Below are 24,883 nucleotides of genomic sequence, written 5' to 3'. Positions count from 1 at the left end.
TTCACTTCACGACACCCCGCTACACCCCACTGCATTTCTCTCACATCAGTCCCCTCCTCCTCGTACATGCCTGCCGCATCAATGAGGCATGTCTTCGAGACCTTACAATCAGCCAGATGCCCCCGGTCCTCCCGTCCATGAACCCGATTCCGATTCCGATCTCGACCTGGATATTCAGGAGCTCGATCCCATAACTACATCTCAACCGCCGAACTCTTCTTCGCGGAAGCCCCGGAAAACGGAAGAAAGACGAGGGGCCCATATACCGTTAAGGAATCTGCGTATGGGTGGACTGCGAGGTCTAGGAAACAGAAATAGAGGCTATGGAGATTTAGGGCGGAAGAGGGATACGGATGATGAGGATTTACACGGCCTCTTGGACGACGAGCAGGGGCTTGACGGGGCAAATCGAAACTCGGGGGGGAGCTTAAACAGCGCAGAAGATGATGCTCCTTTACTCCCTGGGGGTGGGCACGCGCGGCAACCCAGTGGTGATGCTTTCAATAGGGTGAAAGACAATTTAGGATCACATCTACGCCTATCCAGCTTTCTTGGTACTTCTAGCAGCTCACCAGTAGCCCAGGATGGCGCTGAAGACCAGGAGGAAGACCATGACCCCGCCTCATCTCGTTCCGTGTCTGTCGGAACCACTCAAACCGCACGATTTCCTGCGAATGCAGTTTCAAACGCGAAATATACCCCCATTAGCTTTTTACCGCGAACCTTGTATAACGAATTCTCTTTCTTTTTCAACATGTACTTTTTACTCGTCGCACTTTCCCAGGCCATTCCACCGTTACGGATAGGATATTTGTCAACTTATATTGTACCACTAGCATTCGTCTTGGCGATTACGTTGGGGAAGGAGGCATTTGATGATATCCAGCGAAGAAAAAGGGACAACGAAGCGAATTCAGAAGGATATACGATGTTGTCGTTTGACACACCCGGTGTTGCCAATTCTGACAGATATCACGTCAAGAAGAAACTGAAATCTAAAGGGAAGGGCAAGTCGAAACGATTGAGTCTAGTCGAACCCGACAGGCTATCTGACATCCAGGAGGAAGAGAGTAATGCGGAAAGCTCGGGAATCCAGCGTCCTACAACTGTGGTCCGAGAAGTGACACGGAAATCACGAGACTTGAAAGTTGGCGATGTTTTAAAATTGGGTAAGGATCAGCGAGTACCGGCAGATGTTGTCATTCTTAAGAGCTTCACAAACGAATCAGCATCGACATCGGAGCCAGCTGCTGCTGTTGTTGAGGAGTCATTACTGGTGGACCCAGTCTCTGATCCTGCGATAGACCAAACTACGGATACTGCCGCCGAAGGACACGAGTCTACCTCGCGGCTCGGAAATTCCCCCTCAGCCGATGCTGGAGGTGTAGGCGAAACATTTATTAGAACAGACCAACTCGATGGCGAGACGGATTGGAAGCTTCGACTTGGGTCACCGCTTACGCAAAATCTCCAGCCATCTGAATTTGTACGCCTTCGTATCGTTGCTGGAAAGCCAGACAAGAAGGTCAACGAGTTCATTGGAACGGTTGAGCTGTTACCAAAAAGTATAGGATATGATCCCCACGTACCAAAATCATCTCCTCTCAACGAAGCCGCTTCAGAAAGAAATCCTGAATCATCACCCTTGACAATCGACAATACAGCATGGGCAAACACCGTTCTTGCTTCGAATGCTACGACATTGGCTGTAGTTGTGTACACTGGGCCGCAAACTAGATCAGCGCTGTCAACATCTCCCTCACGTTCAAAGACTGGCCTTCTTGAGTATGAAATCAATTCTCTCACGAAGATTCTCTGCGCCCTGACCCTCACCCTTTCTATCGTTCTGGTTGCCTTAGAAGGGTTCCAGCATGTTGAAGGTATCAAGTGGTATGTTAAGATCATGAGGTTTCTGGTTCTTTTCTCGACCATCGTTCCCATCAGTCTTCGAGTCAATTTAGACATGGGAAAGAGTGTCTACTCTTGGTTCATCCAGCGAGATTCAGGTATTGAGGGAACTGTGGTGAGGACTAGCACGATACCCGAGGAATTGGGGCGAATTGAGTATCTACTGAGTGATAAGACCGGCACCCTAACTCAGAATGAAATGGAGATGAAGAAGATTCACGTGGGAACTGTCTCCTACGCTAATGAGGCAATGGACGAAGTCGCTTCTTATATCCGACAAGGATTCTCTATCCCGGAGTCTATGGATGGTGCTCAAGCTTCAACGCTTATCACACCTTCATCGACATTCCTTGCTTCAACAACAGTAACAGCGACTCGAACCAGGAGGGAAATAGGATCCCGTGTTCGTGATGTTGTCCTTGCCCTCGCTATTTGCCACAACGTCACGCCTACAATCGAAGAAGAAAATGGAGAGACCGTGACATCGTACCAAGCATCATCGCCTGATGAAATAGCTATCGTCAAGTGGACAGAGGCTGTCGGGCTACGATTGATCCATCGAGATCGCAAAGGCATGCTACTTCAGTCAGTGGATACCGGGCGCTCTGTCGTCAGAGTTCGCATTCTGGAGGTCTTTCCATTCACATCAGATGGTAAGAGAATGGGTATCATCGCCCAATTCTTGGATGGATCAGAGACATCATCAATCGTGAATATTGAAGCTGGGGAAATCTGGTTCTTCCAAAAGGGTGCTGATACGGTCATGTCTTCAATCGTTGCTGCCAACGACTGGCTCGATGAAGAAACTGCCAACATGGCTCGCGAAGGTCTAAGAACTTTGGTTGTTGGTAGGAAGAAAATGTCAGTCCAGCAATACAAGGAGTTTGCCAACAGTTATAGGGAGGCTTCAGTGGCTCTCAACAACCGAGATACTGGCATGGCACGGGTTGTGTCTCACTATCTGGAGCGAGACCTCGAACTTTTAGGTGTCACTGGGGTCGAAGACAAGCTACAAAAGGATGTAAAGCCGTCACTCGAGCTCCTACGAAATGCTGGAATCAAGATATGGATGTTAACAGGCGACAAAGTGGAAACAGCGCGTTGCGTGGCCGTTAGTGCACGACTAGTAGCGAGGGGCCAATACATTCACACCATAGCAAAGCTAAAACGGAAAGACAACGCCCAAGATCACCTTGACTTCCTCCGCAGCAAAATCGACTCCTGCCTCCTCATCGATGGCGAAAGTCTCTCCCTCCTCCTCACCCACTTCCGCACCGATTTCATTTCCCTCGCCGTCCTCCTCCCCACGGTCATCGCCTGCCGGTGCTCCCCAACCCAAAAGGCAGATATTGCACTGCTCATCCGTGCCCACACCAAGAAACGCATCTGCTGCATTGGCGATGGCGGCAATGACGTTTCCATGATTCAAGCCGCCGACGTCGGTGTCGGTATCGTCGGGAAAGAAGGACGCCAAGCTTCCCTCGCGGCAGACTTTTCCATCACACAGTTCTGCCACTTGACCAAGTTGCTCGTCTGGCACGGTCGCAACAGCTATAAGCGCAGCGCTAAGCTCGCGCAATTTGTTATCCACCGCGGTCTGATTATATCCGTCTGCCAGACTATGTACAGCATTGCAATCAAATTTGAACCCGAGGGTTTATACAAAGATTGGTTGTTGGTGGGCTATGCAACCGTGTACACAATGGCCCCCGTATTCTCCCTCGTCCTTGACAAAGATGTCGATGAGAAACTCGCAAACCTATACCCGGAACTCTACAAAGAGCTAACAACCGGCGCGTCGCTCTCCTATCGCACCTTCTTCGTCTGGGTGTTTGTGTCCATCTATCAAGGCGGCATGATCCAGGGTCTTAGCCAGATCTTGACAGAGGTTGATGGGCCGCGGATGGTAGCCGTGAGCTTTACGGTGCTGGTGCTGAATGAGCTTTGCATGGTGGCCTTCGAGATTACCACTTGGCATCCGATGATGATTTTCAGTCTGGTTGGCACACTGTTGTTGTATTTAGGGAGTATACCGTTCCTTGGAGGGTATTTTGATTTGAATTTCATTATTACTTGGTATGTCCCCCTTTGCTTCCTCTTCCCTTTTTTTCTGGGCATGTGCTAATGACCTGAAATAGGGGCTTCGTATGGCGCGTCGCAGCAATATCAGCTATCTCCCTGATACCGCCTTATGCAGGAAAGTTGATTAGACGCGCGATCAAACCACCTAGTTACCGCAAGGTACAGGGTATATAAATCCGACGGGGGAATAGGATAGGACAGGTGTATTTAGCTTAGCGATAGGTGTTCAGAGCGTGCCTTGGGTAAATGACTGGATTGTATTTCAACCGTTTAAAATGTTTTCGTGTCTTGCTTTTTGCATGATCCAACTGATATGCGTAAAACCTTTCATGGTATGCGGCTACTGAGTATATAATCGCGCTGGTGATCAACAAAACATAGATGTATTTCCGCTTTCACGGCCAAATCATCCGGTACGAACGTTGCTACCAAAGGCTTTCGATACTCATGAAGCAAGGCACAACTCGTAAATCTCAAAAAATATTTGTGTATGCTGTGCTAACCACATTCTCATCCAATTCCGGTACTGTATATTGGTTACAAACTTGACAGCAACTCCTTTCTTCACAAGAACTCTTATCTGCTTACTGCTTCTTCTACACTGCCTGTCCTATTCCGCAATCTGCTCCTGTGAATTGCTCCGTACCCGAGGTCTAGAGTATGCGAAAGTGATGCGATATATTTCCTTAAAGCCACGCACCATCGAGCGACACTCATGAATTTTGAATGAATCATAGTTTTTTGCAATGGAAAGATTTTGCATCCAAGCACCTCTCGCGCTTTTATACCCCGTATTATGCGGAGGATTGATTTGGTATTCGAGTTTGATTAGGTGAATATACTTTGATTCTGTGTTCGTTTTCCTTGTTTTGGGTTGGATTGCTGGAAGGGGTATATATATAGACCGTGCGAACGTTATGGTTTGGCATCCCATCTACGAAGTAGAACAATTAGAGACTCGGGGATCGATTTAGCTGGGTTTCATGATAAACATTATGGTTTGGTTGGTGGAAGAGGTTTTATCTTGTTCGCCTTTTCTGGTGAAGTGGATTTGGACTTTGAAAAGTTTGATCGCACGTGTGAATGAATGTTTGAGCACTAGACGAACGTATGGATTTTAATAACAGCAAAGCTATGATTAACAAACGGCACTATATTGATTGTAGAGTCATATGGCTGGTTCAAGAGACTGGCCAGTGTCTGTTCCCGAGGCAAGGCTTAAGATCTAGAGTCTTAATAATTTTGAAGTGCTTTTCAATTTTCAAAGCAGAATAATACAACGCCACAGATATGACTTTAGTGTCTCTATGTTCGTTTCATTCATTACTCTTCTCTCAAGTTGGAACTAGAGTTTAAATACTTTAACGTTCTTAAGAATATCTTCTTTTCGGCATTTCCCACGGTCAACGGACAGGGGGGTGTGATTCACTGTACTGAAACTGAGATCACTTATTGGTGCTTACAAGCCGACTGAACCTCTCTTGTATACACAGCCTCTTAAGATGCAACTTAGGCTTATGTAAATTGAATTCACATAAGCCTAAGTCCGTTCATTGCCGCTTGAAAGTATAGGCCAAGGTACGTGTTCGCTCCAGAATAGCTATATACTCCAGCGATCTTCGACCAATGTCATACCCAGTGGAACTGCGAACTTTACCATCTTTGCACTCTACGACTCTCAAGTTCAACAGTTACATTAGCAGTATTAGCCTACCTGAAGTGCTGAAGAATACTATCAAGCCACCCGCCTCTACATCGAGTTCTCTTTACATCTTCCTGATAGCGAAATGCTCGACCATTAGAAACCTTCTTGACAGCAAATGGAGTATTGACAACAAGGCTTTCCTTTAAAGTAGAGTGAATGCATTGAAGTCATCACACAGACCCCACAGAAGCTAGGACATGGATACCTTCCTCGTCACCGGCGTTGCCCCAGGCTCCATTTGTCTCCTCTTCATATGATCCAATATTTCACATGTCCTCGCCAGCGCCGCCATTGTCATATCTTTCATGGCCGTATATTCAATTGTTTTAATAAAGCTGTTTTATTTATGAAACTTCTTATATACCGGTAGTGAAGCCTAATAGTTTGGTTTGGAGATAAATAAGCTAAATACTGGCCAAACCCCCTTTAATGCCTCGCTTATTGCTTCCCGTACACCCTCTTATTAATCTTCTTATTTTCAGCCGTGGGGAATAAAACTATATTGCTTTCTCGAAGTCTAGCTTTGTCTTCCAATTGTAGTGCTTTTCTATTTGTCAATGCAAGACATAAGGATGCGAACTTCTTGATAGGGGGCTGGCTGCGAATCAACATCAGGAGGTAAGGAATGTTATAGTAGAAGGTAGAACGTTCAAGTACTGCGGGTAGGTATTGCGAGTAGAAGGTTTTTTTTTCATAAAGATCAGAAGCCCATTGATTATAATTAGTGCACCAGCTCCTTGAAACAATATGTGAGTTGCATTGGCTGCAAGGTCGCCAAATGAAGAAGGAGCTCCCCTTTCCCATTCGCTTGTATCTTTCACGTGATCGTCTCGAAACAATGTCCTACCTACCTATTCCAATTGTGAGGGGGTGCTGCGCCCACCTCAGCTACAAATTTTATTTTTAACTAAAACCACTAGGTTAAAGGCTTTAGTATTGCGAGTAAAAGAGGAAAGAGAGAAAGATTATGTATAGTTTTAAACTACATGTGATAAAAGGAACTTGATGACGATGGCTATCCGTTCCGTTTGTCCTCGATCGTTATTGATCTTTGTAAACTTCAAACAAGACTGGCAAGTCAACATGTCCTAGATCAACACGGCCATATATCATAAATCGTCTTGCGTCCAGTGTTCAATATACGAACCACGACGCCCACCACATTATTCTATTCACACTCAACTTCCAGCCACTGTTCCATCTCCAATTCAATTCAGTTTAGTAGGCGTTTTAATATTGAATGCAGTATATTTCCGCCTCACGTCATCAGCCGGCGATCTAGCCAGCGCTTTTCAGGTCTATAAGAGGCCCTTCCTATACCTCAGCACTTAGCTCTTTAGTGGTCTCAATATAAACCGTCAAATCCAGATCGCAACTGCAAAATCCATTAAATAGCAAGATGATGACTCAAGACACTCTTCAGGCTCAAGGTAGAGTATATGTTATCCTGATGATTGACCTAGGCTGACCTCTTTAGCTGCCACCGAAAGTATGGAAAGTCTCACAAGCGCTTTATTCGCAAACGAGATGCCCGATAGTGACCAAGAATTATTCAGTCCTGGTGTCGAAGACCTCAACATCTTTCACTTCTTCCCGAAACTCCCGATCGAGGTCCGTCTCGCGATCTGGCGACTTTGCTTTCCTGCACCTCGAAAAGTCAACCTTCGACCAACAAAATCTTCTTTCGGCAAGAGAGATCCTGAGTGTCTCAACGGGTTGATTTATGGCAGATGGACTTCCTGTCGGTCTATATCGCAACACATGCAACTACCTGTCACTCTTTATGTCGATAAAGAGAGCCGATCTGAAACTCTTCGGAAATATCGTATTCTGTTCAGAGAGAGCCCTTATTGTCCATGCTCGCCTAGAGCACCACAGCCCATTATATTCAATCCCAACCGCGACCTTCTCTATATCGACTTGTCGTCATTGGTTAACGGCGATGAATTTGGAACGGCAAATAAACCATCCATTTTCCGATCTTGCAATTTTCAGGGGGTCAAGTCATTGGAAATACGCCGATGGATGATTGATTTTGGAGTAGAAAGTTGTTTGAGACAGACCGGAGTCATGGCTCGTTGTCTTCGCTTTTTCCATGATCTTGAGGAACTTAGGTTGGTCATGGATGGACATCGTTCATATCCTATGCCGAAAAGCATACGAAAGAAGTTTCGACATGAGATTTCGACTGGCACAATTGGCCATCTTGCATGGAAACAGGAGGAAAGTGATCGTAGCGTCAAGTTTTTAGAACACTGCTTTGCGAAGCTCGTGGAAGAGGACTCGACGTGGCAAGTTCCAAAGATTACCATCCACCATTGGGACCATAACTCTCTGCCTCTGTGAGCTTCGACATAATGTGGGAGGATAACTGAAGAGGCCTGAAATAACAATGATGCTTCGGGTGGTGGCTAGCAGCAATTAGGATCGAAACGTGATGGAAATTCATAGTACATATCCAAGGCAAACAAGATGCAGGCTTTGAAGCAATTCTTTAGTTTTTAGAGACATGTGGAGGTACCAATGAGCTGCTAGATATTGAGGTAGTTTATAATAATACGGATCAACCTCAAAAAAAAATAATATATATATGCGAAGAATGTGCCCTTCATTACTGTCGCCGCGTCGAGACGTAGTAGGGGTGGTGTTGCAATGTGCTTTGTCAAAGTCTTAGTTGGAAAGTTGCAGAGAAAGGAAGATAAAGTGCAGCAGGAAGTAACAACACCGTTACTTTCACCGTAGAACTACTTCATTCAGCCTTGTACCTCCAAGAGCGAGAAACTTCCAGACAAAAAAGGACGGGATGTCTATAAATGGGACAGGTAGAGCAAAGACCAATTCCTTACACCATAATATGTGTGGGTGCAAGCTGCTGAAGTACAAATTCAAAGTATGGATACTTAAGCACGTGACATGACTCAAAATATAACCTCACGCTTGCACCTACCTTACAATACAACAATTATCACAACCACAGATCTCGCTATTCAATCACTGGTTACAGCGCCTCGTCACGTAGCATGGCCAATCATATGGTACGGCCGTAAAGTGAGACTCAAACCTCCAACTCTTCCCCTTGTTGACCTGTTTGATATCGTAATCTCGAACCAGCATCGCGGTCGTCTTGCAGAGCTCCATATGAGCCAAATGCCTCCCAGGGCACTGGTTATATCCCGCACCAAACGCAGTGAAGCTTTTCTCCATTTCGCGAGCGCGAATAGGATCCATCCAGCGAGCTGGTGAAAATACATCCGCGTCGTTTCCAAATATGTCAGGACGCTGGTGTATCACCCAGGGGTTGACGCTGAGGATAACGCCTTCGTCGAAGTGTCGGCCAAGGACGGTCACGCCGCCTTTGGGTGCGACGCGTGGTAGACCAAAGGCTACTGGGGTGTGGACACGAAGCGTCTCTTTTATGCAAGCCTGCAGGAAAGGTAGTTGCTGAGTCTCTTCGTGGGTCGGCACCTCAGCCAAGTTGGCACCGTCAATCTCTTCCCTCAGTTGTGTCAGTGTCTCTTCGTTTCTCAACAAGTTGTAAAACAAAGCTTGCAATGTAGCGCTAACAGTATCGGCCCCGGCCCCAATATTTGCTACTGCAGCAGCTAGGATCTCTTTTTCCTCCATGCGTTCTGGATGCTTCTTCCTCATGTCCATCCACTGTTCAATCATATCTTTACGGACTTGGTCATTTTTAGATCTTCGATCAACAGCAGCAAGAGCAGTGTCAAAAATATGCATAGTTGGCTGCAGGTTAAGGTATCCGATCAGGGGATTTGCTAGGAGGTAATCATGTGCCCACCAGAAATGGCCCATGATAGCCACATAGATGCCAAGCATACGAGTGTTTGCAATCGCACCTCCTATATCCCGGCCCTGGTCGAGGAAGCCGAATTGCTTAGAAAATGTCACTTCACCCATAATGTCGAAACCAAGGAAGTTGAACCACTCGTCGAAGTTCACAGGCAAGTGGGCTTCCGAGAGGCTGTCGAGGCGCTTCTCAAAAAGGCGAAGCGCGCCGTCGACATATGGTTCAGCTTTAATGACATTTGAAAACGCATATCCGGGGGCGATATTTTTGGTCTTTGTAATGTGACGCTTTGCGTCTACTTCGGACATCTGGTTGACATAGCGAGAATCAGGAAGTGAGAAGATTCTGTACCAATCACCCTTCACGATTCGGTCAGCATCATGTAGGATCAATTGGGATTTCACGCATATATACCTTGTTCATCTGGCTCTTGAGGACTTCGTTAATTGCGTCCGGATGGCCAATGCTGACTTCGTTGTACCCAATACGAACGAAGTCACCTACGTTAATCACATTACTCTTGTCCAGTCCTCGCAGCTGATTGAGATCTACGTACCATGTCTCCTATGTTCTGCGATAGTTTCTTCCTCTGTATGACCTTTGATGGCATGCCTTATCTGCCAGAGAACTGAAAATGAGCCCAGGAAAGGCCCAGGGATATCGCTGATAGATGAGAACCAGCGTCGGCGGACAAATATCAGTGTCACGCAGGCCAGGAATGCGCTAGTGACTAGCTTCAAGTATGTCGCATATGTAGGTTCTTCTACAGATACAGACATGACGCTTTTGGGGACTCCGGAGAATCTGACGATCTGAGGATAATGCCCAGAAGCTAGTTAGTATATAGCGAGAGGTCTCAGATCATTCGAGAAATTGTCATTTTAAGGGGGATCTTCACCTCCGCGCTAGTCAAAGATGTACTAGCACGTAACTGTATTTCTCTCCGCGATACGATAAGCGTATCAACTTTACCTCACGCATCACAACAATCACCTCTAGCCATCGCAAGTATGAGCTCTCATACTAGTACTCCACAAAAGCCGCCCCCAGACTCAGATGCTGCAACGATTGCCACGACTGATTCGGGATTTGAATCCGGGGTTAGTGGGCCAGAACATCCCAAAGCGCCAGACCCCGGAATACTGATAGACGATGATTTAGCATCAATCATAGAAGTCGATGTAGGAATCTCCATTTTCCTTTCTTCGAATATCTCTTAATTCTTGTAGCACGATAGTGATTCCGGCTACGATGACGGCAGTATTCGCTCCCTTACAACATCTCTCGGCTCTTTAGAATTCGAGCATATCCATGAGCACGGCCATCGATACCATGGCAGCGATCGCGTTCTTTTACCAAATGACGAATCGGAACAAGATCGTCTCGACCTTCAACATCACATCCTGAAAATGTGTCTCGATGGCGAGATTACTGCGACAGACCTACCCCCAACCGTGCAGCGCATCTTCGACGTGGGGACAGGCACCGGCATTTGGGCGATCGAGATGGGCGATAAATATACCTCTGCGCAAATCACCGGCGTCGATATATCGCCCATCCAACCGGTCTGGGTTCCTCCAAATGTCTCATTTGAAATAGATGATGTGACAAGACCGTGGCTTCGAACAAAAGACTCGATAGATTTCATACACATTCGAAACATGGTCGGCAGTATACGCGATTGGAAGGAACTCTTCTCAGAAGCTCTTGAACATTTGAAACCGGGCGGCCGGATAGAGGTTACAGATATCAGAACGCAATTTGAATGTCTAGATGACACGTTCAAGGAGAGAGGGAAAGCCTGCGAGGCGTGGAAAGAAACTTTTCATGGGATCGCAAAGGGAATGGGAATGGATTTCGATCCCACGCCAAAGGTGCCGGAATGGCTCCAGGAAGTGGGATTCGAGGACGTGCATTTGGAATCAAGAATTATACCGGTAGGGCCGTGGCCGAAGAATAAAAAATTGAAAGCGCTCGGGGCATATTATCTGTCCCATATGTTAGATGGAGGTGAGTAACCCTGTTGGGCTTCACAAGTTGAGTAGCACTGACGCTGGAATTGATTAGGGATGGAGAATTATTCTATGATGTTATTTACAAAAGCCGGGTGGGAGGCAACATCTGTTCATGCGCTGCTTGGAAAAGTAAGGACTGAATTGAAAGATCCAGGAATGCACACTTTCACTCGAGCGTAAGTATACTGTGCTCATTAACTCTTCACTAAACCATGGTCTAACATTATTAAAGGTGTTTTGTAACGGGGCGGAAAAGTCTTTGATAAACTGAATTTTGCTCCGTGCGAAGATAGTTGTGTTGATATCCATGACAATTTTTGTTTATACGACATATAACGATATAAAATCTACCTCTACATACATTTGCGAATTTTACTTAATGCCTCTTCTCATCCGAGAAGAAAGAAGAAAATAATCAAACGCGACTTCAACCTCTCCTTGGGGCCCCATGCCATGTCACAGCACAGCCCTACACCCACCCCGCACTGACCCTGGAAAGTGGGGCCTATCACATGCCTGAAGGGATCACTGCTTGACCACTTAGCCGAGGCTCTACACAAGCCCTTTCCAAATTTGAGCTTCACTGCATCTTAATTACATGTAAGTTAGGATTCCAGAGGGTTGAATTACGTGTATTGATTATGTTTATTCTGATGCTAAGTTATACATAGCTGCATGAGTCCTATTCATACTTAAAAGTCCTATCTAAGAGTTGGCCCAGAAGCATTTCAAAGTTTTGGAGGCTGCTTCGTGCTACATTCGAAGAACACTCTAACGCTGCTGCTCGATGCGACCAAGGCCAAGTTTATATGAGCTGTTAAAGGTAACAGAGCTCCTTCGTCATCGGCCGCGCAGGCATCAAAACCACTTCCGGTACAGAACGAGTTGGTTCCAAAAGCGCAAGTCTCTCCAATTGCTCCAAAATTCTCACTCTGAGTGCTTCACCTCCCCAAGTCGTCTTGTCCATGATCCAGTCCTCTGTTTCACTCTTGTCGGCTAGAAGGATGATCTTCTGCAGAGATGGAAATATCTGCCAGTCGCTCCTCTTCTCGGCAGACTTCCTTCTCAAGCCGTGATGATCACCAGTGTCCACATGGCTGATAGCCAGGGTTTGGACGCCAGGAAATCTGTACTCCTGATCTTCCAAATGGAGACATGCAGTGGTATATTCGAGGGCCGAGATCCCGTGGAATGTAAGCACGTCACTTGGAATATTGATACAAACCGGTCGACTTGGTTCCCTATAGCCCGGATTAGCCAAATATTCGAGAAATGGCTGACGGGATTGCGGGATAGTGTAGAAGAGCCCGTAGTGTTTCAAAGCTTCACGCCTGCTTTCGCGGTTGGCGTATAGGGTTGATGGCAGTGGGGGCGCGTTCTTGTACGGTATTTTGATGTCGTCCCGTAGCCAGAAGCACTCTAGCTCGAGGTCGATCAGGCGTGGAGGTCGTACGGTGGCTTTCCAGACCATGACTCGAAGCTCTGTGGGTAGCTTTGGGAAGAGCTTGAAGTTTCCAAGTGGATTTGTCTGGATGCAGAGCTCTTGTTGGGGATCGGGGAGGTCGAGTCTCAAATGTGCCAAATTTATCAAGGCATCATCAGGGTCTTGCGTCAAAGGGCTTCCTCTAGTACTGGGTAGGTTAGCTAGCCTTCAAAGCATCATCAAGGGGGTAGTTCCTACCTGCTATGCTCAAATACCATAATGATGGCTTCCCTCTATGCAATTTTGTTGGAAGAGATGTTTGATCCTTCAGCGCTACTCTATTCCTGGGCAAGATCAAGTCACTCAAGTTAAGCGTCGAGTTGTACGACAAGATTCGCAAATATCGACCCATGTCTGTAGTGTTATTTTGAAGGTGGATGACCTTGGAGTATATTTACTTTATATAGCGCACTGCGGCGAGCGCGACGGTCTTTTGATTATCATCCCATCTATCTGCGCAAATACAACGTATAATAAGTCAATTGTGGCCGGCGCGTGGTATTGACCCTTCACAGGCACAATTCCATATTCTCTTCCATCGGAAGAGACGGCGCAGGTTGCACAATACACTCTTACCACATTTCGTTGGTATGAAATACAATGCATGAAATAAGATGCAGTGTTCTCGTATGTATTGTATGAGTGTTGAATAAAACAGAAACCGGCTTTGGATGGGGAATTAAGATGGCAGATCTCTCAAGCAGGCATAATCATCTGGACCTCTTATTATCTGTCGCTCTGGGATTTATTTCTGGACATAGTATGCCTCGGCGCTCAGACTCGAAGCAGGTATTATTCGTTCCGCAACTCGCTTTGTTCTGACTGACAGCTTAAATCATCCTCTCCAGCATGGAACAGAAAGTCTTTGTTAAGATCCAAAGAATTGCAAGGCAATCGCTGTGAACAATAAAGTTCTTTCAAATTTTGATCCTTTCTTTATCTCTTTGGCTTTGGTTCTTCTCAAGAGTTGCAATTTCTCCGCCGGCACTATCCAGCTGCAAACAAAAATAGCAAATATCAAGCTTGATTCGCGATTTTTACGATTGTCTTCTGATACTGCAAAATTGCCCCCAATATACCAACGCCGCTCCCTCGATTCACTGGAACCTCAATGTTTAGTAGTAAGTTCAAGTCTCGAGATGAAACAGAAGGAAATGCGCCTAGTGCACAAGGAAGCCATTCAGGGCCGACATGATCTCGCGACGCTATCAATTCTCTCGAAGTCCACGCGGCCATAGGAATATCTGGGGCATCAAGACAGGCTACGCGAAAGAATACGGCAATTTGTTCTGCTGTCGGCGCGCGAAACACGAAATGAAATATAAAACCAACGGCGAATCCATGGTCTCATGGTGGAAGGTAGCGTCGACGCAACAACATTGTTAGAGAACCACTTGATAAGGAGGGCTGGTGGAGACCAGTCTGCGGGCCCTGCCACAAAAGCCCAGGGTTTCTATCCGCACGGCTATAAAAGCTGCCACTGTGCAACGAACTTGGCGAAAGACACCTGCTGGGCGTGCAGCGACCGCATCATAGCGGCATTCGAGCGGCACAAGTTCGTGGGTAAGACAGAAGTTGGAGGCATCTACCCCGTCTGAGCCCTCGCCATGTACATACCCGCTCCGGAAACATCTAGGCAATCGAAGATATTCTAGATCTAGCATCAACTTCCGAGGTTTCGGGCATGGTGACCTCGGGATAGAAATCCGACGAATCCGCAGGTATGGGCTTGGCCGGTCTGTCCTTGTGGTCGGGAGTTTACCGGAGTCGAATACGACTATGGGCATAATAGAGCGATGAACAGTTTTTATGGTGTGCATGGCATGACAGGCCGCTTAATGCGGATCCCGGTTGGACAAAGGCGTGCCTGCATATATTTGGGGATAGTAAATGCATCTGCGAAAATGATAGTATCCATAGTAGGACGAAAGTAGACTGAGGCCCCAGAGGTCTTGGATTGGATCAAAAGCTTAAAGCATCGCAATGTCTCGACGCGGCCTTCCTGGTTGACTTCGGACGTGGATGGAAGTAGACTAATGCAATCAGCAAAATATGAGGGTCCATTATCAAGCCAAGATCTGAATAATTCGATGCGTCGCTTCGATCGGAACGTGGCGCGCCAGATTCGAAGCCGTAGTTCAGGTGGAAGCTTAGGAAAAGCGTAAATGTGATAGGACAGCCGTTACCCAAGCCCTCGGAGTAGAGTAGCATGCCAGCATTAGGAAGTTCGTCTCGGAATACCGTGAGATATTCTGCTTGGTGTTAATTATAAATAGCTAATGTACTGATCATTAATGCTAAATTGATCTTCCTCACTGATATCACGCTCTTCATCCTCCCCTGCAAATCAAAGCTCCGAGTCTCAGTCTCAGTCTTGATCCTCATCGGCATCGGAATAATATTCGTCGTCTTCGATCTTGCCGTCCTCCTGAATTGATCAAAGCTTGATGATGATATCGGGAATCTTGTTTGGGCGCCACTGAGTCATCTCGCTCTCCAGCGACCTGGCATGGAACCTTTTGGGAGGCAAGGCGCATAATTTGAGGGTTTTCCGTACAGGTATCGACTGCCACCAGAACAGTGTGCTGTAAAGCAAGGAAGAGCTTGTGTGCTCCTTCATCGTGGCCATAATCTCAAGTCTTGTGACTGTTTGCTACCTTCCCCAAAGGGTATGTTACAGAGACTGGCTGGAGTCAGGGGGTGAGCTAGGACAGCCGAGGATGGGTGCAGGATCTGGCCGAACAACAGCCTATTGGCGAGAATCTTGTTCGCATGCCGATCTTCTCTACTACCCCACAATCTCCTTCCTCCATCCTCCACAAACCCCCTTGAGACACATCACGGTCCTCCAAGGCAAGTGACCCCTTTTTGTTCTTGGATGATTCGACGACCCAGCAGCTGGTCTGTTCCCCTCTTGCGTGCATGATGAGCATGTCGTACCTTTGTGCCTTGCACGAGATCTCAACCACGGCTTGACGGCTTGCTCTTCCCTGTTCGTTCCTTGCTTCCCTGCTCCTCTTGGTCCTTACTGCCCATCTGCTCAGCGAAGATACTTTCCTGTTTTATTTCATTGTTATTCTCTTATTTTGCGTCTCGTCTCTTTGCCTCCTAGACAATATATCGCAAAATACGGCGGTACCTCTATCTCCGTATGGTAAGTACAGTACCATATGTTCTTTTCATCTCTGTCCACGCCATTGCATATGATCTGATCTGGCGGGTCTCTCAAGTTCATCACGCTTCCGCACTAGTAGTGCTGTACTTTGCCGATCATTCTAGTGCCGCGCAACTCTATCTAGGTCTAGTAACAATGGGCTGGTCCGCTGGAAGTAACGTTTCTCCGACTCCAGTTTCTGAAGCCATCTCAAGCTTTATCATATTTAAGCCTATTTGGTTCCAACGGCCCGTTGTCGGTCACACTTTGCAAAAGACGTGCGAGTCCTATTCGTGGGTAGACTTTACGTCGTGGTATTCACATCTTGACGACACACTTCGAACACGGATGTGGCTTGTATAGGAAACTTCCACGTTCACGGGAAAATGACCTTTGTGAATTTTGGTCACTAACTCAAAGAGGTCGGATGATTCAGAACTGAACACCTTCACAATCTAACTCACAACTTTACAAGTGGCCATGTCTCTCCCTGTTCCCTATATATACCTACCTTCAACTGCCCCTGGTAGTTGACTGTCTCTCCTTTGTGTCTATCAATCTTTACTCAAGGTTGCTATTGTCTACTTTGAATTCTTCCCAATGCGTTTCTCGTACCATATCGGGGCTTTAGCGCCCCTGATGTCAATAATTGTCGCCGACCAACTGGTCATCCCGCAAAATGATAGGCTGGCTAGTGCAGCTGTGAGTTTGGCATATTCTGAAATTCATGCGACCCGTCCAACTAGCAATGATACTACGCTTGCGCCAAATACAGCAATTACGCCTCATGTTGATGCAGCGGAAGCAGCGGCGTATTGGTATGAGGGGATCACCCACCAAGGCATATCTGCTTTTGGCGCATCTGGCTACGTCGTTTATCGAAATGTGAAGGACTATGGAGCTTTAGGTAATTCTCACAGGACGATTTTTGTGGATATATTCTGACAATTTACAGGGGATGGTTCCACAGATGACACAGCTGCGATCAATAAGTAAGTAAAGACAAACACACTCTAGAATTCATGGGCGCGTGCTTACTATCTCTAGGGCGATTATCGACGGAGGTAGATGTGGTCAAGGCTGCAGTTCTTCAACAACGACGCCAGCAGTGATCTATTTCCCCGCCGGTACCTACGTGATTTCCAGTCCTATCAACCCGGCATACTTCACGCAACTGATCGGTAATCCGAATGACGTCCCTATAATCAAAGCTTCTGCTAGCTTCCCCGATTCTCAGGGTTTGGCTCTCATTGATGCAGACCCTTATTACACCCAATACCCGAACTGGGTCACTACGACACTTTTCTACAGGCAAATCCGCAATTTCGTCATCGATACCACAAATATTCCAGCAACTACTTTTATCAATGGTATTCATTGGCCTACAGCTCAAGCCACCAGCATTCAAAATGTTGTCTTTGAAATGAGTGCGGCGTCGGGAACGCTGCATGTGGGTCTCTTCTGCGAAAGTGGTATGTTATTTGCTCTGCAACCTTCAAATTTAATTGCAGGCCCCTAAAATGTTTTTGAATGAATATTCTCAAATTACCACTCAAATACTGACATAAATGCATAGGATCGGCGGGGTTCCTCAGTGATTTGACATTTAATGGGGGAAATATTGGCGCTAATGTTGGCAACCAACAATTCACGATGCGTGGACTCACGTTCAACAACTGCGTAACTGCTATTTCTCACTCCTGGGACTGGAGTTGGACGTATATTGGACTTGTTATTAATAATTGTGGTACTGGTATCGACATCAGCGCAGGCGGAGCTGGTTCCCAAGAAATCGGCAACATCATCGTCATTGACTCAACCATCTCGGGGACAACAACTGGTGTGAAAACTGCCTATGATTCAACATCCTCAACTGGGTATACAAATGGTAGTATCATCTTGGAGAACATTGTTCTTGATTCTGTAGGAACGGCTGTTGAGGGGCCAAGTGGAAGTCTCTTGGCAGGCGGGAGTACGACAATTGCAGGCTGGGGACAAGGACATGAATACAGCCCATCTGGACCGACGGCATTTCAGGGATCTATCACACCAAACACGAGACCCTCGTCTTTATTGAATGGCGCCAATTATTATCAAATGAGCAAGCCGCAATTCGAAACTTTGACCACTGCTCAAGTCCTCAGCGTTATGAGTAGCGGGGCAAAGGGTGATGGTACGACAGATGACACATCAGCAGTCCAGTCCGCGCTCAACACTGCTGCCTCCGCCGGCCAACTTTGCTTCTTTGACGCTGGAACTTATCTCGTCACAAGCACAATCACAATCCCCCCAGGATCCAAGATTGCCGGAGAATCCTATTCCGTGATCATGTCCTCGGGAGACTTTTTCAATGATATAAGCAACCCCCAACCAGTTGTCCAAGTTGGTGCCAGTGGCAGCTCAGGCTCAGTCCAATGGACCGACATGGTTGTAGCGACACAAGGCATCCAAGCGGGTGCCACATTGATCGAGTGGAACTTGGCCGCTTCATCAGGATCCGGGATTTGGGATGTTCACACGCGTATCGGTGGCTTCGCCGGGTCAAATCTGCAGGCTTCTCAATGCCCAACGACTAGCACCACTTGTCTTGGGGCGTATATGAGCATGCATGTTACCACTGGGGCATCTGGCGTTTATCTTGAGAATGTGTGGTTGTGGACCGCAGATCATGATATTGATAGTTCAGCCAACACCCAAATCAGTATCTACACTGGACGTGGACTCTTGATTGAGAGCACAAATGGACCTGTCTGGCTGTTAGTATTTCCTTCTTCTCACCCCTTTTCCCACGGCACTTCAAAATGATGGCAAAGCTAACTTAGACGATCCAATAGTGTCGGCACTGGAGTAGAGCATCACAGCCTTTACCAATACCAATTCTCCAACACCGAAAACATATTCGCAGCCCAACTCCAAACGGAAACACCCTACTACCAGCCCTCCGCCTCCTCAATGCCATACCCCGTAGTACCCGAGCTCAACGACCCGGACTTCGCCACCTCGTGCGCCTCGTCCACGACCGGGAACTGCGAGATGGCCTGGGGGCTGCGCATCCTCGACTCGTCGAATATCATGGACTACGGATCGGACCACTACAGCTTCTTTTCCGCGTACTCCACGGCGTGCTCTACGGATCCGGCGACAGGTTCTGCGGGGCCGCAGAACTGCCAGAATAGCATTGTGTCGCTCGAGGGCACGAATGGGGCGGTAAATATTTATGGGCTGAGTACAGTCGGGGCACTGAGTATGCTGGATGTGGCTGGGACGCCGGAGGTTCCGTTTGGGGTTAACAAGAATGTTTTTAATAATCTTGTGTCGATGTATAGGTCCGGGTCTGAGCTGAACCAGTGTAGATAAAAGTTCGGCCAGTGTAGAAATTAATATCCGAATAAATGTCTGTAATTCTCTACACTGGCTCAAGTAAGGTGGTGTAATAGGCTATACTAGGCCAGCTACTATCCCTAATAATAACCCTAGCTGGTGCTTAGAGTTAATATATTCTAAGCATACTAATATACATAAACTCTACTAAGTATATATAGTCCTATTACTATAGTATATACGGAGCATATTTTTCTTTCTCTACACCGGCTGAGATCTAGTGGCTATAATCTCTATACTGACTGCTCCTTACCGAAAGTGGTGACTCTACACTGGCCGAACTTTTAGCTACACTGGTTCAGCTGTAACCCCGTCCCTTTGTCCCATTACCACACAAGACGTCCCAAACCCACAGCGCCGCACCTCGACATCCAAGTCCGAGTTATCCAGCTCAAATTGAAAGATGTCCTTCCTTCCTTTCACCCTACACCCCCATAACCTAATCCCTCCTCACCAACCAAAAACCTTCCTGGGCTTCCTAATAATTCGTCATCATCCCCCCGAACCGCAGCCTCTTTCCTATCCTAATCCATGGAAAATAAAGTACTCAGAAAGTATTATCAATCCTTGCCATAATTACACCCATCTATCCATCGCTCCCTAAATTACAATAAACAGCCCCACGATCGTCTGCCTTTCCCCCCATGCCCAGACTCATTCATCGGAACCGTATAGCACATCCCCTTGTCTAAACACGGATGCTTCATTCTCGAAAAGCGCTTTAATTTCCCGCGGCGTAGCAGCACATAGACCACTCGATGAATGGCGCTCGTGAGCCAGAACCAATTCCTCCAAGATAAGGAGTAGAGGAACGAAGAAAGCCATGGCTTTTCATCACAATTAAGATATGATTGGGAGATTATAGTGGGGTAATTTCATGGAGAGTTAGGGATTCGATGACGTTTATGCTGGTTGGGTGATTGCGTGTAAAGATGCCTAGGAACCGGGGGAAGTCTGTGATAATGTCGGTTATGGTGATGGGGGGCATTGGACGGTAGGGGACGGCGACTGGTAGAAAGTAGCGTTGAAGAGGTATAATGTCAAACATCATTATTGTTCTTATATTGTGTTTTCAGGTGTGTTGAATATTTATTAGGGTAGTTGCACATTGCAATAATTATATGTCATGCAACAGAGGAAACGGTCGAGGCTGGGCGAACTTCGAGTATTGGTGCATGGCAGTGTGTCCAGCAACCAGTATCCAGTGACTTTGGGGATGTCTCGACGAGGATTTCCAAGACTACGTCGCAACATCAACGTCACCAGCCTGCTCGGTCCATGATTTACTATCCCATCTGAGTCTTCCACTATTCATTCTTTCAAAGGTGTGTCTGCAGAAGTAGCCTCCTCATAAGTTGGTGGTTTTTGAAGACTCTTAATATCCGGCAATATTGAGATGGGTTTCGGTTCAGTGCTATGGGCTTCTCGCGCCTGTCGTAGCTTCACCATGAAGCTAGGTGTTCGGGGGCCGAATCGTTCTTCGGTAAACCTCTTCTCTTCCTCCTGTAGCAATCTTTGGTGCTCCTTCATCGCTGCGTAATCTTGGAAGACAGCTACGAGTTGTCGATTATCATGTCTCCCATGATGCATGGTCCATCGATCTTTCCCGGTCCAACCGAGACACCCAACGGCAATTCTGGGAGTGGTAACCTCGGGTGCTGTCTTCCTGGTTATACCATAGTACATCTTGATATCATGCACAGTCGAGAACATGACCTCGCTCCGCAACCCAATGGACTTTTCATCGCTCGCCACCAGAACCCTTTCTAAATACGGCAATCGAGCAAGTGGAACAGTTGGCATCATCCGTTGATCGTTCCAATTGGGATGCACCATAATATTCCTGAGCATTTTGAGAGCTGGATCAATCGCTTCAAGCGACACGATGAAGTCCTGGGGAACTTTTGGTGGCGTTGCTGGAGCTGCTAGAGCGGCATTGAGCCGAGGGTACTGAGGAGGATCTGCTAATGACTTCCACCCAACGTCGAATAGAAGGTAGTCAATCTTCGGACTAAAGTAAATATAGCAAGGAGTCGTGCTAAGTAAAATAAACCCGCCATAGAGAAAAGCTATATTTCGTGATTCCCGGCTGACCTCGAACAGGGTAACTGATTTCGGTGGAGCAGTGAACAGGTTCTCGTCATTCGTCCGTTGGCATCTGATGACTCGGGGTGTAATGGCTGCCTGCCAGACTTTTGCACGAAGTTCAGCAGGCAATCTTGGGAAGATTGTGAACCTATTACTGCTAATCTCCGAAACTTCATCTGTTGAATCCATTGAGTGGGTTCCGACGATATCTGGCCAACAAATGTAGTTGTGCAAGGGAACTTAGACAAGCTGTCGTATTGACAGATGTTGAGGTAAAGTTTAGATGGAAAGAGAAGGGGACGAGGCACCTAAGGAAGTGCAGTGCTTCGTGGCAGATGGTGGGGTAGTGGAGTGAGTGGTGCTTGTTGTCGGCGGCGATTATTGCTAATCAAGCATTCTTCTCCGAAACACTTGGCTCACCGTAACCACTGTTCAACGGAATCATCGGCTGAAGTAAGAGACGAGAGAAACCTCAAGACGCAGGTGTAAGAGAAGAGCTGTACACAAGGGAAGAGGCTGAAAGAAGCACCGATGAGTGGCGGTGGCCTCTTATGTTACGTGTAAGGCTTTAGCTAGATTCGGGTTAGCGTCGCACGCCTAAGCCCCTTTCTCAGCGCCACACTTCAACCTCAAGTATACGAAGTAACATCTCAAGTCAACATTAAGACACAGCCGCGGTGCAATACCCATTGCACTCTTGTTGAGTAAATAGCACAGCCTCATTTTGCATCATAGCGTGAGTTATCTGAGCACTACCGTACCTGTGCCGCTGTTCAGATACCTTCCTATAATAAGACTCGGCGTGGAAATTCTCTTTAAAACCACTACAGTCATCCAAGTCCTTATCACAAGGAACCTCTGCTACATCCTTCATTTATCATCTCATCTCATGCTCGACAATGGCAGACCCTATAAAAGACGAACACATTATCCTCAGTTCACTAGATCAACCTCAATTTAAAACTTTCGCATCCCTCCCCCCAGAACTCCGTATAAAAATCTACCAACAAACCTTCCTCCCCCGCCGCATCCCTCTCGTGCGCCATTCCAGCGATCCATCCCTCTCCGAGATTTCCGGAGCACTACAGCTCGTCTCCCGCGAAGCATCCCAGGTATTCCACGAAGCCTACACGCTGTATTTCCTCGACGACAGCGGAGAAGGGATATATTTCAATCGCGCACTCGATACACTATGTCTCACGATCCAGTGTCTAAAACCGCTCGTCGACCACTACCCAGCGCAAATGGCGGGTATCCGATGGTTGGAGATTTTCCCTCAGCGTGTGAATAACCGATGCATTGCAGATGAGCTGCAAAAAATGCCGGCGTTGCAGATCATTACCGTGCAGTGTTGGAGTGGTTTAGAATGGAAACCGTATTGTTTTTTAAAAGATTGGGAGGCTCAGGACCGGTTGCAAGGGATATGGGATATGCTTGTTTGTCTAAATACTTCACTGCAACAATCAGCACCACGACAACGGAAACCACTGCTGGCTATGAATTTTCCGCTTTTCGCCGTGGGCCGCGATCAGTTCTTCAGTGCATATGTAGATGCTTTTGCCCCGGCTAGGACACTGGATTTGAAATGGGCAGAGGAAGAGGTTGTGAAAAGTTTTCAATATGATGTGCCTGATGGATGGGTGAAGTTGTGGCCTGGGCATAGGAATCTTAGAGCGGAAGAGTGGGTGGCCATGCAGGTGATATAGTTGTATTGCATTCTTGATACTGCTAGAGCTTTGGGGTTGTTTATATAATAGATGATGGCTGGATATGGTGGTATCATGGATATGGAAGAACATGGAAGCGAAGGGAAAGACATCCCTTTTAAATAAACTAGCACAGATATGATCAGCATTTCTACCTTCATGTTTTTCTAAGATTTTGCTCTCTAGAGTAGAAAGAAGTCTATAATTAGCTAAGAAGATAAAAAATATAAAGCTAGAGAGCTGTATATGAGTGCTAGCTTAGGGTAGAAAACTAAGAAAAGCGAAAAAATGCCAAAAATATAAACCTGTCTAAAGAACACTATTTTGTAAGTCCTTACTACTTTTCATCTACATATCTAACTTCAAACACATTACTTTAAAATCTATAAATCACATCTACCAAAAAGCTAAAAAGCCATCTATACACATCAAAACACTTACTCCGTACCAACGCCCTCTACCTATAAGTATCACACAGCAGAAATCATCTAGATACCAAGCCTCTAATAATAGCTAAATATGAATTGACATTCGCAACCTTTGGGAAGAAGAGGAACGAGAGCAGGTGCTTCTGACTAGCCTGATCACATGACCGTTATTAGGCATTTAAGATCTCATCATCACTCGCACTTGCTTTCCATTTTCCAGTCCAATCCACTTACTTCTTTCTTACCTTAACATAAAGATTGCGGCTTAATCGCAAGCCTAACACGATCTAGTTATACATATCTCCTCAATTGCCCCACCCAGCACCCAAAACCACACAACCATGTCCACCCCCTCCCAACCCCCAAAATACATCTACAAAATCCTGCCTCCCTCTGCTGCACCACCATCTCCTCTCCCCCTATCACTTCCCCTCTCGGACCTTGACTCCCGCGATGGATTCATCCACATGTCGGCGTCGAACCAGATCCTCGGCACGCTAAACAACTTCTTCTCCTCCACACCACACGTGTACATCCTGCGCGTGCCCTACGCGAAAGTGGAAAGTAGGGTGAAGTGGGAGATGGCGGCCGGGAAGAAGCCGGATGAGAAAGGAGGGTGTTGGGATACGGAGGGGCGGGCGGGAGGATTCCCGCATATCTATGAGGTGGGGGATGGGGAGGGGAAGGGCACGTTGAGATTGGGGAGTGAGGAGGTTGAAAGTGTGGGCATGTGGGAGAAGGGTGAAGGGAGTTGGAGTGAGAAAGGTTGGCCGTTTGGAGAAGATGTTCCGAAGAAAGCTTGATTGGTGCTCGATTGTTAGAGGAAGACTATCAGGTGGGAGGCTGGAACGTTAACATTGAAGCGCCCTTTATGTTTTGGTCCTTGATACAGCTATAAAGAGGTATCAAAACCACTAGTCATTCAAGATATCTTGTTCTGCTATTTCAAGGGTAAGTTTTTGGTTGAATTGGTGTACTCCTACCCAGTCATCACCCATCTCTTTCTTGACTCCCGCTTCGTATTCCATGACCTCTGGGCACAACGGTTTCGCGTTTGTAAAATGGAGCTCTTTTGCTACCTTTAAACCAACCTTTATTCGGCAGAAGTCTTCGCCATATGCCTTC

At 46.9% G+C, this 24,883-nt stretch overlaps 6 protein-coding genes across 6 annotated transcripts; 4 read left to right on the top strand and 2 right to left on the bottom strand.

Moving 5' to 3' along the window:
- Positions 1-88: 88 nt before the first annotated feature.
- Positions 89-4,164, top strand: NEO1 (putative phospholipid-transporting ATPase; the record flags this gene model as incomplete). The annotated part of the gene is made up of 2 exons (XM_031151276.1): positions 89-3,984; positions 4,047-4,164. 2 exons carry the CDS (start codon positions 89-91, stop codon positions 4,162-4,164), a joined length of 4,014 nt encoding a protein of 1,337 aa, XP_031004409.1.
- Positions 4,165-8,686: 4,522 nt separating this feature from the next.
- On the bottom strand, positions 8,687-10,282 carry gsfF_2 (Cytochrome P450 monooxygenase; the record flags this gene model as incomplete). The annotated part of the gene is made up of 3 exons (XM_031151275.1): positions 8,687-9,862; positions 9,918-10,003; positions 10,060-10,282. 3 exons carry the CDS (start codon positions 10,280-10,282, stop codon positions 8,687-8,689), a joined length of 1,485 nt encoding a protein of 494 aa, XP_031004387.1.
- A 231-nt stretch (positions 10,283-10,513) lies between these two features.
- On the top strand, positions 10,514-11,781 carry LAE1_7 (Secondary metabolism regulator LAE1; the record flags this gene model as incomplete). Its single annotated transcript, XM_031151274.1, has 4 exons — positions 10,514-10,684; positions 10,733-11,513; positions 11,571-11,694; positions 11,751-11,781. 4 exons carry the CDS (start codon positions 10,514-10,516, stop codon positions 11,779-11,781), a joined length of 1,107 nt encoding a protein of 368 aa, XP_031004408.1.
- A 4,974-nt stretch (positions 11,782-16,755) lies between these two features.
- EXG1_1 (Glucan 1,3-beta-glucosidase) lies at positions 16,756-19,512 on the top strand (the record flags this gene model as incomplete). The annotated part of the gene is made up of 5 exons (XM_031151273.1): positions 16,756-17,062; positions 17,111-17,147; positions 17,203-17,627; positions 17,732-18,911; positions 18,990-19,512. 5 exons carry the CDS (start codon positions 16,756-16,758, stop codon positions 19,510-19,512), a joined length of 2,472 nt encoding a protein of 823 aa, XP_031004399.1.
- Positions 19,513-20,847: 1,335 nt separating this feature from the next.
- On the bottom strand, positions 20,848-21,813 carry LHYA1_G006332 (uncharacterized protein; the record flags this gene model as incomplete). The annotated part of the gene is made up of 1 exon (XM_031151272.1): positions 20,848-21,813. The coding sequence occupies one exon, from the start codon at positions 21,811-21,813 to the stop codon at positions 20,848-20,850; it is 966 nt and encodes a 321-aa protein (XP_031004412.1).
- A 2,286-nt stretch (positions 21,814-24,099) lies between these two features.
- On the top strand, positions 24,100-24,561 carry LHYA1_G006331 (uncharacterized protein; the record flags this gene model as incomplete). The annotated part of the gene is made up of 1 exon (XM_031151271.1): positions 24,100-24,561. One exon carries the CDS (start codon positions 24,100-24,102, stop codon positions 24,559-24,561), a length of 462 nt encoding a protein of 153 aa, XP_031004411.1.
- Positions 24,562-24,883: the final 322 nt, after the last annotated feature.

Source organism: Lachnellula hyalina (genome assembly GCF_007821495.1).
Source record: "Lachnellula hyalina strain CBS 185.66 chromosome Unknown contig00090, whole genome shotgun sequence".
In the NCBI taxonomy this organism is placed as follows: domain Eukaryota; kingdom Fungi; phylum Ascomycota; class Leotiomycetes; order Helotiales; family Lachnaceae; genus Lachnellula; species Lachnellula hyalina.
Note: the sequence above shows the minus strand (reverse complement) of the source record. Positions and strands in the feature narration are given on the sequence as shown.